The sequence below is a fragment of the Triturus cristatus genome, chromosome 7 (assembly GCF_964204655.1).
Source record: "Triturus cristatus chromosome 7, aTriCri1.1, whole genome shotgun sequence".
Classification (NCBI taxonomy): domain Eukaryota; kingdom Metazoa; phylum Chordata; class Amphibia; order Caudata; family Salamandridae; genus Triturus; species Triturus cristatus.
Window position 1 is genome coordinate 133,351,108 of NC_140590.1, and position 15,616 is coordinate 133,366,723.

Consider the following 15,616-nt stretch of genomic DNA (forward strand, 5'->3'; position numbering starts at 1 on the left):
ATAACTATGTTGTGTAGTGCTGAACCTTTGTGATTTGTTTTGATTGTCACATTTGTCTACACTGTGACATCTTATGCCCTTGGTCCCACCTACAAACTGTTTCATATAATGCCTAAATTTAAGGATTACATCTGAGTTCCAAGTTTCCCAATTAATGATTACAGTTGCCAATGTCTCTTAATTTCTCAATCTTAGCTGGCCTCTGAGTTCTACCAGTGAGCTTCTCGAAGCTCGTCGCAATCCTGTTAAACTTTCATGGGGCCAAACCTGTCAAATAAGGCTCTATCTTAAAAAAACATACCTTTGTGATCACTGATGGCGCTATCGATGATGTTAGTTTCAGAGATGATATTGAAAATGGAATGAGAAGGGATAAGCTAGTAGATTATGGAACATCCAGTAGTTTCTTTATGAGTGTAATGGACGGGGCAGTCGAAGTCTCATCTTCTATTCACTTTCAAAGAATCCACTTTCCTTAGTTGATCCAGGAGTAACAATCCATGTTCATCCATACATTGCAGCAGTTTCCACAGCCTGTCTCCTCTTATTGGTGGTGTCCCTGTCCTTTCTGGGGCACCACAAAAGACAAATATGAACATTTTCAGCCAGTCAAAGGGAGTTTTTTGGGGCACTTCTTTGCCCTCAGGCATGTATAACTGATGAGCAGCTTCACACTCAATGAAAGATGCTTTCTTTTCATATATCTAAACATAAAGCCATGCATTGCGTCTTTTTATTTACAAAGGTTGCCTGCACCTGCCCATCCTATCAGGAGCTGAGCAGGGAGACGGCTTTGATTCTTTTTTCCCACACACATTCCTGGACATGTGGGTGTGCCTGGCTGTGCTTGGTACCTACCGCTCTCCCCCAGACAAGGGCACCGGAGTGGGGAAGAGGCATCCAGCAATACTCCGACTTGGCAGGTGAGCTCCTTTCTGTTTTCGGTCATTGAAGAAATGAGACCCCTCGGGGACAGGAGTGCCCTGGTGACTAGGACATTACTACAGACAAGGCCCCATACATGGTCCCTCTCAGTTTCTCTGTTCTTTCTTGTGTGACCTCCAGGTCCCTGGGGCTTCCCCGGGGGTAGCTTGAAAACCAGAATGGTATGTTAATTTTGCACTGCTAGTCCTGATCCCTCAGGGTCACCAGATTTCTCTGGGGGTTTTCATGTGGACTGTTAGGCCTATGTGGACACTTTTGGTGTCTTTCTGCCTCTGGTGGGCAGCTCTAGCCACTAGAGGGGTCTCTTAAGGTCTCCTAGCATCTAGGTTTTTAAATCCTTCTTAGAACTTGTTTTCTTTGCTTTCCCTACTTTGTACCTGTTCGCCGTCGAGTACCTGGTGTTCTGCTCAGCTTAGGGTCACCTCCAGGGGCACCCTGTAGCTCTCAAGGCAGAATACCCTCCATGCCTGCACTTTTCAGGTCCCATAGCCTCCATGGCCAGTTAAAGGCCCAGTCATCAAATGTCCTGGGGAACCCTTCTACTCTTGGTTCCCCTAGCAGGTCCATCACTCCACTATCCCTCAGAGGGTGTAAAGGGGCCAGCACCACGAACCCCATAGAGATGAATCCAATGTGTCCTATGCAGGCTAAATCCAGGGTGCCCTAGCACCCCTGACAGGGGTTTGGCCTTCTTCAGAGTACTGTGAAATCCATCTTCTCCCTCTCTTTTTCTCTTATGCAGAGGTTTCTAAGCGGGTAGAAACGTACAGAAGAGAAGAACCTCCCTACAATTCTGGGATGACACATCATCATTCCACCCCTGTATCAATCCTCTTGCACAGCATCTTGGGACATTCCAACATGGTAAATTGAATTGATATGTTCAAAGACCTGCTTTGAGCAACTAAACCCTGCCCATAAATTCCACAGCTGTCTGGTTCATCCCCTCTGTGATGTTCCTCCGGGGGTGAGCCTTCACGGGCCTGTGAAAAAGAATTATCACATGCAGAGTCTGTTTCCACCCTTTTCTTTCCCAGAAGCAGGTCCAAGCTCTGGCAAATGGCTCTATTGTGTGCGGTTGACTTTGATCCTCATGCTGGCCAGCAGTGTAATTACCTTGGCTTAGCAGGGGAACAAAGACCTGGAATCTAATTAGAAACTTAGTGAGAGAAGTATCACAAATCCTAAAGTGCCAGAAAAAATGCATATGTGACATTAGATCTGCGCTCTGCGTAAATTTTTACCACATGATCTGTGTGTCATGCTAGTCTTTAGGCCTTATGATGGTGAAGCTGCAGTTTGGTGCAACTTTTACCCATACGGTATAATACAGTGAAGCACTCCCAATTTTAACTAATCACTACAGATTTACCTACTTGCACTAATAACCCCTTGCGTGCGCGGGTCGGCCAACGGCCACCACGAGTCCTACCTGGCTAGTGCTGCGCATGTCCGTTGGCTGACGCGGCCCCGCCCACTCTTTAAAACCGCTGTACCCCAGCGGATTTTGCACCACGGTAAAGGAGTTAATATTACTCACATTTTAAGACCTACTCCAGGTCAGCATCAATTTGTGAAGAGCCCCTTCACGATGAATGTGTGACAGAATATTGATGGACAGAAAATCGACCTAAAAAAATATCGACAAAGAAATATTGAAGTCAAAAATATTGAAGTCCAATCTACATAAAGGTAAGTACAAAAATATCCTTGTCAAAAGTGGTGATGTTAAAAATATCGTTTTTTTAATGTTTTAATAATAATGTAAAATTAAGTAAATATTACATATAATTAAAAGAAAAATAGTTAAAAATATTAAAACATATTTAAAACTAATAACTAATACATATAATATTGAAATAAATTAAACATATACATATAAATAGACCCCTACGCTATCCAACACTTTCCCTACTGTTGCACTCACTGGAGTGGGAATAGTAATTTTTACCCCTACGCTATCCAACACTTTCCCTACTGTTGCACTCATTGGAGTGGGAATTGTAATTTTTGCTCCTACGCTATCCAACACTTTTCCTACTGTTGCACTCACTGGAGTGGAAATAGTAATTTTAACCCCTACGCTATGCTTTCCCTACTGTTGCACTGAATGAAGTGGGAATAGTAATTTTTACCTCTACGCTATCCAACACTTTCCCTACTGTTGCACTCACTGGGGTGGGAATAGTAATTTTTACCTCTACGCTATCCAACATTTTCCCTAATGTTGCACCATTTGGAGTTGGAATAGTATCAATCAATCAATCAAAAACAACTTTATTCGGTTTTCAGTAAAAACCATAAAAGTTACAACATATCCGCACCTCATTAAAACTGTTGCTTAGAGATTTTGCAATTTATAACAGTAGATAAAAACAAGTGATTACGTATAATTAAAAAAGAGAAATTTACAATTCATATCAATAAATACTGTACAATACATAACACACGGTCCATAATCTGAAACAAGGGATACTTTCACCCTCTAATAGGGCTAAAACTCAAGACAAGCCCTTGTTCTCACCACTGATTTCAAGTATCCCACAATCAAAAAAATACAGTCTGGTTTTAGCATCTGCAAATACAAAAGAGCTGGGCTTACCTGGTTAAAATTCAGCCTCTTTAAAAGGGGGACCAAAAAGTGTCTCCGTGGTATATCATAAAAATTGCAGAGGAACATAAAGTGTAACAAATCCTGAGGGGACACTTGGTCGCAGCCACAGGGTGCTAACACCTGTCCTCTGCTACACCCTTTTGGAACGGCAAGTAACAAATGAAAAAGATCAAAGCGGAACCTGGACAATAAAAACCGCTCGTAAGTAGTCAATGTTTCCAAAAGATATGGCTCAGTTGATAGATTGGTTTTAAGGGCCAGAAAGATGCGAACACAGGATTTTCGTAGTACCAGCTCATCTCTTTCAAGCTTCCTGATGCAAATGAAAGCTTTCTTAACCAGTTCCACATCCTTTTTTACTATAATAGAAGGTTTTAAAAAAAGATCAGGGTGGCCCAGCTCAGACAAACAACCACCAATGTATTTCAACCATGGGATTCGAGACATGTGGTTAAGGCTCATACAGTCAGTTATTATCTGCTGGGTGAGCTCTAGTTCCTTATTTAACCAACACATAAGCCAAAACACCAGAGGACGCAGTGCTAGTGTATCACGTAAGAATGGAACCCCGAATTACTCATGGACTCCCAAGTTTGATAGGCTTTTTGGCACGCCCATCAGGTGTTTTAAGAAGTTATTCTCAACCACCTGATGTGCGTCTGTGGTGGTATATCCCCAAATCTCATTGCCGTAACAGGCAGTTGCTATCCCTTTGGCCTGATAAATTTTCAGCATGGCTGCAATAGGACACCTGTCCATCTTAGCAGCAAAGTTGAAGATAGCGGTGGATATTCGTGTGAACTCCCCTTTTTTCTTCTGTTTAAGGGGCCCCCACTTTAAGCGGTCATCCAACAAAAACCCCAGGTATTGAAACACTGTTGTCAGGGGAACCTTCTCGGGCCCACCACAAAGGAATTCTTTTTGGTAGGCCGAGCCCCTACCTGCATGATATAAGATTTGGCGTTGTTGATTGCCAGATCTCGGGACCCCATGAAGGTCAGAAAGGAATCCAATAAGGATTGGAGTCTCCTGTCTGTTCTGGCTATAAGGACCGCATCATCCGCATATAGTAGAACCGGGGGACCCCGTCGCCCTATATGCGGATAATCAGCCCCCGTTGCAGCCAAGGCACCTTCAAGGTCGTTTATATACAGATTGAGCAGGAAGGGGGCCAAAATGCAGCCCTGGCATACCCCCCTTCTGATTTTAAAGTCCCTGAAAACCCGAAGATCCTGGGCAAAACTAACGTTCGCCTTTGTTTCCCTATGCAGATCCATTAGGAAGTCCACAATATTGGCCTTCACCCACATGGCCCTCATGGACTGCCACAGTTTGACCCAGTTAACACAGTCAAACGTGGACGAAAGGGCCATAAAGGCCATGTAGATCGTACCTGGGTGGGCCATCGTGTACTTACCAAGGATCAGGTAGAGGTTTAAACATTGAGCCACCGTCGACCGTCCCGGGCGAAACCCAAATTGGATGTCGGAGATAATGTTATGCTCCTCGGCCAAAGAGGATAATCTTTGCAATAACACACCTCCCACCACCTTTACTATCGAATCGATGAGGGAGATCGGCCGATAGCAAAATGTGCTATTGCGATCCCCCTTTTTGAACACTGGCACAATGTTAGAAACAGCCCAAGATTCAGGGCAGCCATCCCTGGCTGCCGCATTGAGCACGGCCGCTAGGAATGGTGCCCAAAAAGGTGGATCCGATTTATAAAGGTCCGGCGGGATGTCATCCGGGCCGGGAGCCTTGTTACACGTTAGACCGGCAATCCCTGCCTCCACCTCTGTCTGCTCAAAGACCAAGCTATCGGTTTTAGTTTCCCAAGGTGGCTGTCCAGAAAGGGCCAAAGACCTCTTAAATATGGACTGAAAATGGGCCACCCATTCTTCCTCAGTGATGTGGGAGGCTATATCACTGCCTGTATCTATAGCAAACAGGGGTCTGCTGACGATGCCCCAGAATCTTGAACTGTTCCTTAAAGTGCTAGACTCTAGCAGCTCCTTCCATGCCTCCTCCTTGAGAGATCCCTTGTGGGTAGCTAAAACCTGTTTATATGCTAGGCGACAACGTATGAATTGTTGGTTTCTCGGGACAGCTTTCAGAGCCTCTTTCAGCCTTCGTGCCGCCTGGGTGCAGGAATAATCAAACCATCTTGGGTTTGAATTGGATACTGTACGTGCTGATGTACATAAAAGTTCCCCTGCCTTCAGAGAGATGACATTGAAGGCGCTAAGGACATCCCTTAGTAAACTATCCGGCAGGACACAGAGAGCAAATTCAGCAGCTCATTAATCTCTCACTTCTCTATAAAAAGCATCTGGGTCAATCTGAGACCATTTGAGACAACGCCCACCATCCGTAGGTCTTGATATTCCTCCCCCATGTTTTCTAGGTAAAAATAGACCACTCAGGTTTACACATAGGGGATTGTGGTCACTATAAGCACTGTCCCTGACAATGAACCCTTGGAATGCTGACTGAATGGTAGAAGAAATTAAAATATAGTCAATTAAAGACCCACTGCATCTCCCTTTAAAAGTGGGAATCGTTGCTTTACTGTTAGGAGCCGCAAGGGACATTAATGTCAATAAATCAAATTCATTAGTTAGTTTATTCAATTCGTCCCCCTGAATAGAATGCTCCAAATGGAACCCCCCCCATTCTGTGGCATCCCAGGTCAGACATTATTGTAAGCATTGGGTCGCCACATGGATGAGTGTTAAAATCTCCTAGCACCATTATTGAGTGCAAAGTGTGTCCACAAAACTTCCTTAAGCGGTGGCCCAACTGGGTGATATTACAATCCCCCTGCTTACTATTCGGTGGGTTATAAAAATTAAACAGACCCAGTATATTGTTCCCCTTCTTAAGAGTGATAGCTTGAAGGGTCTGGCTAAAAAAGGGGTGGATCCACACCTGGCAATCAACTGACAGGGAGATATAGGTAACCAAACCACCCTTAGCTCTGCCACTAGGTGATGGAGAGGCAGGGACAAAAAAAGCTGTAAATCCCTCCAAAAACAAGTTACATTCCACCAGCCATGTTTCCTGGAGGCAGATGACAGAAAATTGCCTGAAAAACTGCTGCCATATGGGGTCCCGAAACTTGTCGGCCAGGCCTGCTATGTTCCAGGATATGACATTGCTATCCGTGATATAGGGTATCACCTCTTTCTGTGTAAGTGGGAGCTGAGCCATCTGCTGTATCTCTATCTCGGCTACCATTGAGGAATGAGCCCACTGTTGAAGCTTGAACTATACTACAGGCTCAGTAGGGGTAAGCAGTCAATCGCATTCCTCCATCCCCGATAGCATAGATAATCTGTTTGTTAGTGCTAGGGGAGGAGGCAAGGTAGGGGCTTGATAATGCGCTCTTGAACGTGTCATGTATGGTGCTTGTGGATACCATTGGTCATTAGTCACAAACATTTTTGGATACTGCCTATCTCGGGGTATTTCCATAGCGCTATGCCCTGTTTTATCCCCTCGGAAAGCGCATCTGTAAAAAAATAACAATGGAAGTACTTGAATTGTGGAGCCATGAATTAACGAACCAACATGAAAGTCCCCAGACAGAATTCTTTCCGCTGTGGAGGTTCTGTTAAAATTTAGGATTACACAGTCACCTCCTTCCGGTTTCCGTGAGCTGCCTATCCATTCCACTCAACGTACCATAATGATGCTACATTCCATGCCGAGGCCCACAGGTGTATTGTTTGATAGCCAGTGATGTACCTTGTTTTTGAGCTGGCTAAAATTCTCTTTTGTGCCAGGGGAAGAGGTGGCACGTTCCCCAGAACCACTACATAAGGTGTAGATTCTGGGGGAAGATGGATAATGGGCAAACGCTGACTTAAATCCCCTTGTCGCACCGCGGGGTCCTCCAACCGGCCTGGAGGGGGTTGTATTTCCCGCCTAGAGGGTGGGGCAGCCGGAGACCTACTAAAAGTCTGTCCTCCCCTTGGACCGTCTCCCCCCCTTGGGCTAAGTGCGGCATGTGACTTTGTATGCACCACTGGTCCCTATAAGTGTTGCTAGAAATTAAGGCTAAGCCTGGGTCAGTAGCAATACTTGGGTTTACGATTTCGCTCGTGACCCCGCGGGTTACAAGTATGTCCTGCTGTGTCCCCCCTACTAGGCCCTTCTCAATCGCTATCAGCCTGTCTAAGATTGGGCTCAATTTAGCTTCCAAGAGGGTGGACATTATATCCTTAAAAGCCGTGATGACTAATGGGTCTATGTTTGTAACTACCGGCTTAGGTGCCAATATCTTGGTGGCCGATTTGGGATTTGGGTGCCAGGGTAGGTTTAAGTTTTTTTGCTTTACCCCCTATAGTTTGGAGTTTGGTGCTCCCCCCAGGGTTGAGACCCCCCAGAACAGGGGGTTGAGTAGTCTCCATGTGGAAGAGCGGGTGGGTAACCGACTGATAGTAATGGTACTATACTTCCCTTGCGGCCGAACAATACTTTGTCTTCTTTCAATTGTGACTGTTGGAGAAAGGGACCTATGCGGGGCCAGGGAAGGAGCCGGGAAAAGTTATTTGTGCACAGATGGTGACCCTTCGATAATAAGAGAACCCACAGGTGACCCCTGACTAGAGCCTAGATGGGTAGGTGAATGTGGAGGCAGGGACTCAACTAAAACGTCTGTCAGCGGCACACTGAGGCCGGCTAGGGGTGGATGCGAGCTATTAGGGGGTGATCTGGAGAGACGTCTGTTCACTAGTTCAATCTCCATATCGATAACAGCAGCTGCCCTCTGCAAAAAAGAATCCATAGTCACAACTGTGGTGGTGGAGCTGGGCGCTGCCTTGGCCCCAGCTAGCCCCGTCTGGATCTTACGCCTCCCCATAACTTATTGCAACTTAAGATGATTACAATGCAAAATACAAATGAAATAATAAGTGAATGTAAACAGTAGACGGTAAACACAAACACAGTGAAACCACCTTATAAGCAAATGTTCGTGCTATGTGATCAATACTAGTCCAGAAAGACCACCGCTCTGTCGCAACCTACTGTTACCAGATCTTATAATATGTGTCTAAGTGGAGGTTAAATGTTAGTTGTAGGAACATGCCTACCTCCATCCACGAACACAGTGACTTGGAAACTGGATATCAGGGTGGCAACAGATAAGCTAAATGACGAACCAGCAACCTGCAGCCAAGGGGTATGGCCCAGCCAAGCCTCTACCGGCCTCGGACGGGCGCAGAGGGCCTGCCATTGGCCCAGGCTTTGCCCGGGCGCGTCCCGCGCTGTGGGGGCCCTGTTCCTCCTTAAAGCGCCTCCCTGGCGCTGGTTGCTGGCATGGGTGGTGTGCGCGCCGCCTGGGGTTGTGGGAGTTGTGGTCTCTGGTCTCTGCCCTCCTCTTCGCGTGACCAGAGAGACTAGCGCTTCACCCCCAGTGACTCCTGTGGCAGTGGTGGCAGAAAAACAAACATGCAACTGTTCCAGGTTAAACAATGAAATGGGCGTCCCGCGCTGTGGGGGCCCTGTTCCTCCTTAAAACGCCTCCCTGGCGCTGCTTGCTGGCATGGGTGGTGTGCGCACCGCCTTGGGTTGTGGGAGTTGTGGTCTCTGGCCTCTGGTCTCTACCCTCCTCTTCGCGTGACTAGAGAGACCAGCGCTTCACCCCCAGTGACTCCTGCGGCGGTGGCGGCAGGAAAACAAACACGCAACTGTTCCAGGTAAAACAATTAAATGGGCGTCCCGCACTGCGGGGGCCCTGTTCCTCCTTAAAGCGCCTCCCTGGCGCTGCTTGCTGGCGTGGGTGGTGTGCGCGCCGCCTGGGGTTGTGGGAGTTGTGGTCTCTGGTCTCTGCGCTCCTATTCGCGTGACCAGAGAGACCAGCGCTTCACTCCCAGTGACTCCGGCGGCGGTGGCGGCAGGAAAACAAACACTCAACTCTTCCAGGTAAAACAATGAAAATCGAGTTGGAATAGTTATTTTATTCCCTCTGCTATCTAATATTTTTTGTATTATTTTAGTTAATGTAGTATATAATGAATTTTAAAAATATTAAAAATAATTGAATTTTTTTATTTTGTTATATATTTATTTAATTTTTATTTATAATATTATTTTATATGTATAGATGTATTTGCAATTTATAAAATGTTTTTTAACAGTTTGTTATTAAATAATTATTTAAAAATATTATTAAGTAAGTATATATATTGTATATTATATGTATATTTTCAATGTATTTGTACATTGTATATATTAGTTATAATTTTTAAACAATATATCAATGTATGGAAGGAGTGGGCAAGTACTCTGTCAACAATAAATTATTGTAGTCCAAAGAAATTATTTTCTGAAGTCCAAGAAATTCCTTCCAAAAAGATTCTTTTATTCTTTCAAATTATTTTCAAGTTGGTGCTCCAACACATTCTTAGAAGTCCAAACACAATCTTAGTTACATATAAACACAGCCAACGCGTTTCGTCCCCCTTGGGACCTCATCAGGGCTCCTAAATAATGACACGACGGCTTTAAATACCAATCTTGGAAGGATATCAGTATCATCCAGGTCTGTTATTTAGTTCTCATCAAATTAAACGTTATCTCCTAAATGTTACCGCGGTGGTGTGAAATATTAGTTCTGGATTAGTGCCAGTATCATCCCAGTCTTTGTTTTTCCATCAATTTAAAAGCTTTCTCATTCTATGTCCGTTCTAGTTAAATAGAGGGTATTCTCCACATATCGAGTCCTTCTATTCTGGCACTGGGTTCCTCGTGGCCTCCACCTCCTTTCGAATAACACCGCTTTTAAATTGATGGAAAAACAAAGACTGGGATGATGCTGGCACTAATCCAGAACTAATATTTCACACCACCGCGGTAATATTTAGGAGCTAACGTTTAATTTGATAAGAACTAAATAACAGACCTGGATGATACTGATATCATTGTAAGAAAAAATCCATCTCAAATGAGTTTTAACAATACATTGTCCAATGTAGTTCGCCTACAAAGAAAATATAAGCCTTAGAAGTGAAAGCAATTGGAACCTAGGCACTAGTTAAAAGGTGTAATGTTGTCTAAGTTACTACTCTTTCACCATAGAATATTGCAACATATTAAGCAATGAATTCCATGTATTTCGCACAAGAAAAATGTGACCTCATAGTTCGCAGGTCAGACTTCCTTAATCCTAATAAGACATTCAGCAATGCCTCAATTTCACAAAACAACCTTGTCATATATTTAATCTTTCAGAATCTTTTAGGGAGTTCCCTGAGACACGATTTTATTTATTCAGTCAGGATTTACAAAGTTACATTTAGAAGTTACATAGTTCCAAGAAATCTTTCCATATATTAGTAAAGAATTATGTTTGTCTTTTAATTTAAGTGGTATCTTCTCTAAACGAGGTAGGTTTACCATACTTAATCGTCATCACTCCATCATTGTCCCATCTCTCCTTAATCTTTGAGCATCTCATCATTCTGATTCTTCCATTTATTTGCATTCCTGTCTCATCTGTTTGTCTCCTCTTGTTTCTGTCTAGGGGCAGTGAGTGTGTACATCTATGTTGTTGAGCCAAAAAATCCCCCCTCCGAGACCAACGTGCCGACGGTGCCAGAGAATTGGCAGCCACAAGCTCCAACCTGGGAATCCCAGACTGCATTGCCTGTGCAGAGTGATGGCTGGCAGCCCCAGGCTCCGGCAATGGTGCTCCAACAGCCCCCTGGGCTTCAGCCCCAAACTGGAGCAACGCAACCAATGAATTTCACATGGCAACCATATCAAGGCGTCTTGCCAATGCAGCAAACATCATGGCAACCCCCACAGCAAACAGTAACACAGCCAACACAGGCACAGGACCCAGGATGGAAGCCACCACAGCAAACAGTGCCCCAGTCACAAGAGGGAACAATATTGCCACATCAAGCAAACAGTGAACCAGACCAAAGGGAGGTATCACCAGAGGAAACATCATAGCATGAGCAAGTGTAAAAACTGTCCAAGTAACCTGCCACTGACCTCAGCAAGCATATATTCAACCTAACTGTGATAAATGCAGCCAGAGCAAACAGCAAGTAGCTTTAGCATGAGAAGGCCAGCCCCAGTAATGAGAAAGCCCATCAAAGGGCAGCCTCTCGACCCATCCAACGACCAGCCAGCTCTATCGAACAGAAGCACTGTAGCGTGCAAATAATAATCCTTTCAGTTTAGTCGGTTGAATGTTTGGAGAGTATTGATTATACTCTAAAACTGTTTTAAAATATGGCTAAGGATGTTAAACAATTTAATTTACCACACAATTTTCATATTGTACTATTTACCATCCATGGATTTCACAGGGAGTTCTTAGATGTAAACACACAAAAGGTAATGGGAGGCATGATTGCAATAAGTCTACCCACAGGCAAGGGCTCGAGGTGGCATTCCAATCCATCGTTCTTTTGCCCACCATGCCACCTAAGTTTGGACCCAGCCATATGCAAATCAATCTTGACCCTGCTCCAATAAGAACAGTCCAGTCTGACATAAAAAGCCAAGTCCTCTGAGATTTTCCAGGATTTCATAGTTTTGAGCAGCATCCAGGGCACTTTTTGTCTTTACATATCATGTATCTATGTACAAATAAATTGATTACCATTCCCTCAAAACTGGTTTTACAGTTGAATGGGATGATTCCACAAATCTAAGCATCTGTCCTCAACCGAGAAAAACTGTTTGCTCATCTTTTTCTCCGGAGGATTTCAAAACCATTTTCTGACTACTGATCACTATTGCTCCCACCCAAGACATCTGCAAACTCCATCTCATCTCTCTCTCTTACCCAAAGCATCCTGTAAAGAAATTACTCACTCATCGATAATACCCTAAGGTGGCACCTAAACTTAACCAGAGTCAAATAAACATTGAAGCAATACGATAACCATCACATATATGCAATACCATATACCACAATAATGGATCTTAAATTCTCTTTATGTTAAATCATTCCAACTGTGACCCAACCTTGAAAAGTACTTCATAGACAATATCTCTATAATATAAACACATTTTCCCTCTAGTAACCATTCTTTTCTCAGTCAGCACCTACTCACTTTCTGGCCTTTATTTTTGTTTCTCCATCACCTGTCCATGCAGACTACCCTTTCTTTGTTCCATAGTCCCAGGCATGCACTCCAAATATTTGAGCATGTTTTATTCCAGACATTACTAAATGCTCAGTCCAGAGGAACTATTCCAAAGCCTTAAAATACACTGTCTTCACAGTCTTTATAAAAAGCCATTCTAGATTCAGGGATTACTACAAACAATCTCCTCATTCATATCATCTGATAGAATTCCTAAATTTTTCCCATTTGAGAAGACATCAATATCACCCAACACGATACTCACCTCTTTTGAGCTGTTGGTAATTGGTCAATGGTTTCCAATTGCTTTTGCAAGCCACTGGCACATACCATACCAAATTTATATTGTCCCATTTACACCCCTTCCTAATTGTGAATTGAGGTGTGTTGTTAAAACCAATTTGTGAGTCAAAAAGGCTTTTTCGATTCTCAAAATTGGTTTAATGCATACCTTTAAGGACTTTTGTGGTTCAAACCATGCGATTTTGAAGACTATCATTTTGCAGATCACTGAGTTTGTGGTCACAAAATGGCTTAGTACATAAGACCTTCTTTAATTCATATGTATCTATTTTGGTCAACAGAATTCTTCATTATTTTAAATTCTTAAAATTAGATTCACTTTTATCTTTGTAGTTTTAATTGTAGGTTTATTTGCATGACAAATCCTTATTTGCTTTAATATGACTGTCGCATTGCAGCCCACCGTCTCCATAGAACTGCTGCTGTGTGACACATCCTTGATGCAGGCATTCGCATTGCAAGCCCCTCATTGACGGCATCCTTGAGGGTGATCCAGGACTTTGCCTCACAGCCCTGCAGACTCTTCTCTTCGGAACCACTGCTGTGCAATGTATCCTCCACACCGGACTTCACATTGCAAACCCCTCATTGACAGCATCCTCGGCAATGATGAAGGACTCAACATTTCAGCCCTGCATCTTTCTCAGAACCGCCACTGAGTTACATATCTTCGACACATGACCAGGACTTTTGCTACTTTGCTCCATTGTGTTCAGCCTAAATTTGTGACTGTGTCCCAATCCAGCTTGACCAGATAATTACAGTCGTCACTTTGTGCTTCTAATTGAAAGTTTGAAATCAAAATATCTCCGGTTCTACTAATTGGAATTTTGTCATTTTGGTCTCAAATAATGTATTACATTTTACTCTATTGTTCTAAATTGGTATGGGATTTTTATTGTGTTGTGTCTTCTCTTTACGACTGTTTGAAATGCTGCATACATACTTTACACATTGCAAGCTAATCCTGACTGTTTTGTGCCAAGTTAGCTTCATGTTAATTTAAGGTTTCCTTGTGACTTCACCCCGACAGAAAAAGTTGCTGCTGCTTGAGTTGCACCCTCCTCACCCAGTATCCCAATTTCTGACACCATCCTACACCAAATGACATTGAGGTGAATACAGAAGCCACATATGAATGAGAAGAGAACAGGCAATGAGATTAGCTAAAACTACAGTGGCCTTACTGGACCAGCTATGCATTCAGAAAGTCTGGGGGATGCTCCAAAAAGTTGCAATAAATTTAGGAGTTCAGCATTAAGAAGTTATAATTGGTCAAATGCAGAGTTCCCTAGCAATCTTCCTTTGTCTCATCCCATTCAACGGCTGTTTGTCTCCCTCCAACTAAGGAGCCCCACCCCTCTTTCTTACTGCTATGTGTACATTAACCTGGCCTACTTTAAGATTGCCAGCTCCCAGGAGACCTTTGGACCTGAGACCCTTCAAGAACATTGAAACTCTAGAAAACGATATGGGTAGAAGCCACCTCATATTTAACTGATCCATGACTGAAAATACATCCCATCTTCTCAACGCTAGCTAGTGACAAAAACAAAAAAATTAATCTCACCAACTAGTAATTACTCAATGCTTCATTCTAGCCCTTAGGCTTTTGCCCGTTGTGCCACTTCATACAAAAATCAATACTATGAAAATTGGAATTGGAACTGCTCCAATATGAACATCCAAGCCCTTACCTCCAGGCTAGGCCTTCTCTCGATGGGAACACATGCAACCCCAGAATGGTTTCAGCCTATGTGAGCCTCACAATTGAGGTGCTAAATTAATCAAACGGCATAGTCATCATTGATCTCATGACTGGGTATACCCATTGCACTTAGGGCATCTCACTTAAAAAAGCAAATAAATGATTGGTGGAATGTTTGACGTAATCTCAGCTACTTATAGTTACTCAGGCTGCATTTCCCACTGGGGAACAACCTTTACAACGCAACTTTTACAACGCACTACCATTACAACGCATTTTTTACAACGCATAATCCATTACAACGCTTGACATTACAACGCATGACACTACAACGCATTTTTAAAAACTACCTTTACAACGCATTCCATTACAACGCATAGTACCATTACAACGCATACCATTACTACGCATAATATTACACTATACTATCCAACACTTACCCTACTGATGCACCCCCTGGAGTTAGAATAGTAATTTTTACCCCTATACTATCCAACACTTACCCTACTGATGCACCCCCTGGAGTTAGAATAGTAATTTTTACCCCTATACTATCCAACACTTACCCTACTGATGCACCCCCTGGAGTTAGAATAGTAATTTTTACCCCTATACTATCCAACACTTACCCTACTGATGCACCCCCTGGAGTTAGAATAGTAATTTTTACCCCTATACTATCCAACACTTACCCTACTGATGCACCCCCTGGAGTTAGAATAGTAATTTTTACCCCTATACTATCCAACACTTACCCTACTGATGCACCCCCTGGAGTTAGAATAGTAATTTTTACCCCTATACTATCCAACACTTACCCTACTGTTGCACCCCCTGGAGTTAGAATAGTAATTTTTACCCCTATACTATCCAACACTTACCCTACTGATGCACCCCCTGGAGTTAGAATAGTAATTTTTACCCCTATACTAT

General features: G+C 43.5%; 1 protein-coding gene across 8 annotated transcripts in view; it reads left to right on the forward strand.

The window, feature by feature from the left end:
* LOC146809025 (uncharacterized) overlaps positions 1–15,200 on the forward strand; it is a 154,104-nt gene extending 138,904 nt beyond the window's left edge. For 2 of the 8 annotated variants that reach the window (XM_085615826.1, XM_085615828.1), the window contains 2 exons: positions 746–923; positions 11,091–11,213. In XM_085615826.1, coding sequence (XP_085471952.1) covers positions 746–923; positions 11,091–11,121 — 209 coding nt within the window. In that variant the 3' untranslated portion in view covers positions 11,122–11,213. Of the gene's footprint in view, positions 1–745; positions 924–11,090 lie in introns of all 8 variants that reach the window. The other 6 variants (XM_085615824.1, XM_085615825.1, XM_085615829.1 and 3 more) reach the window with 5 other exon arrangements.
* Positions 15,201–15,616: the final 416 nt, after the last annotated feature.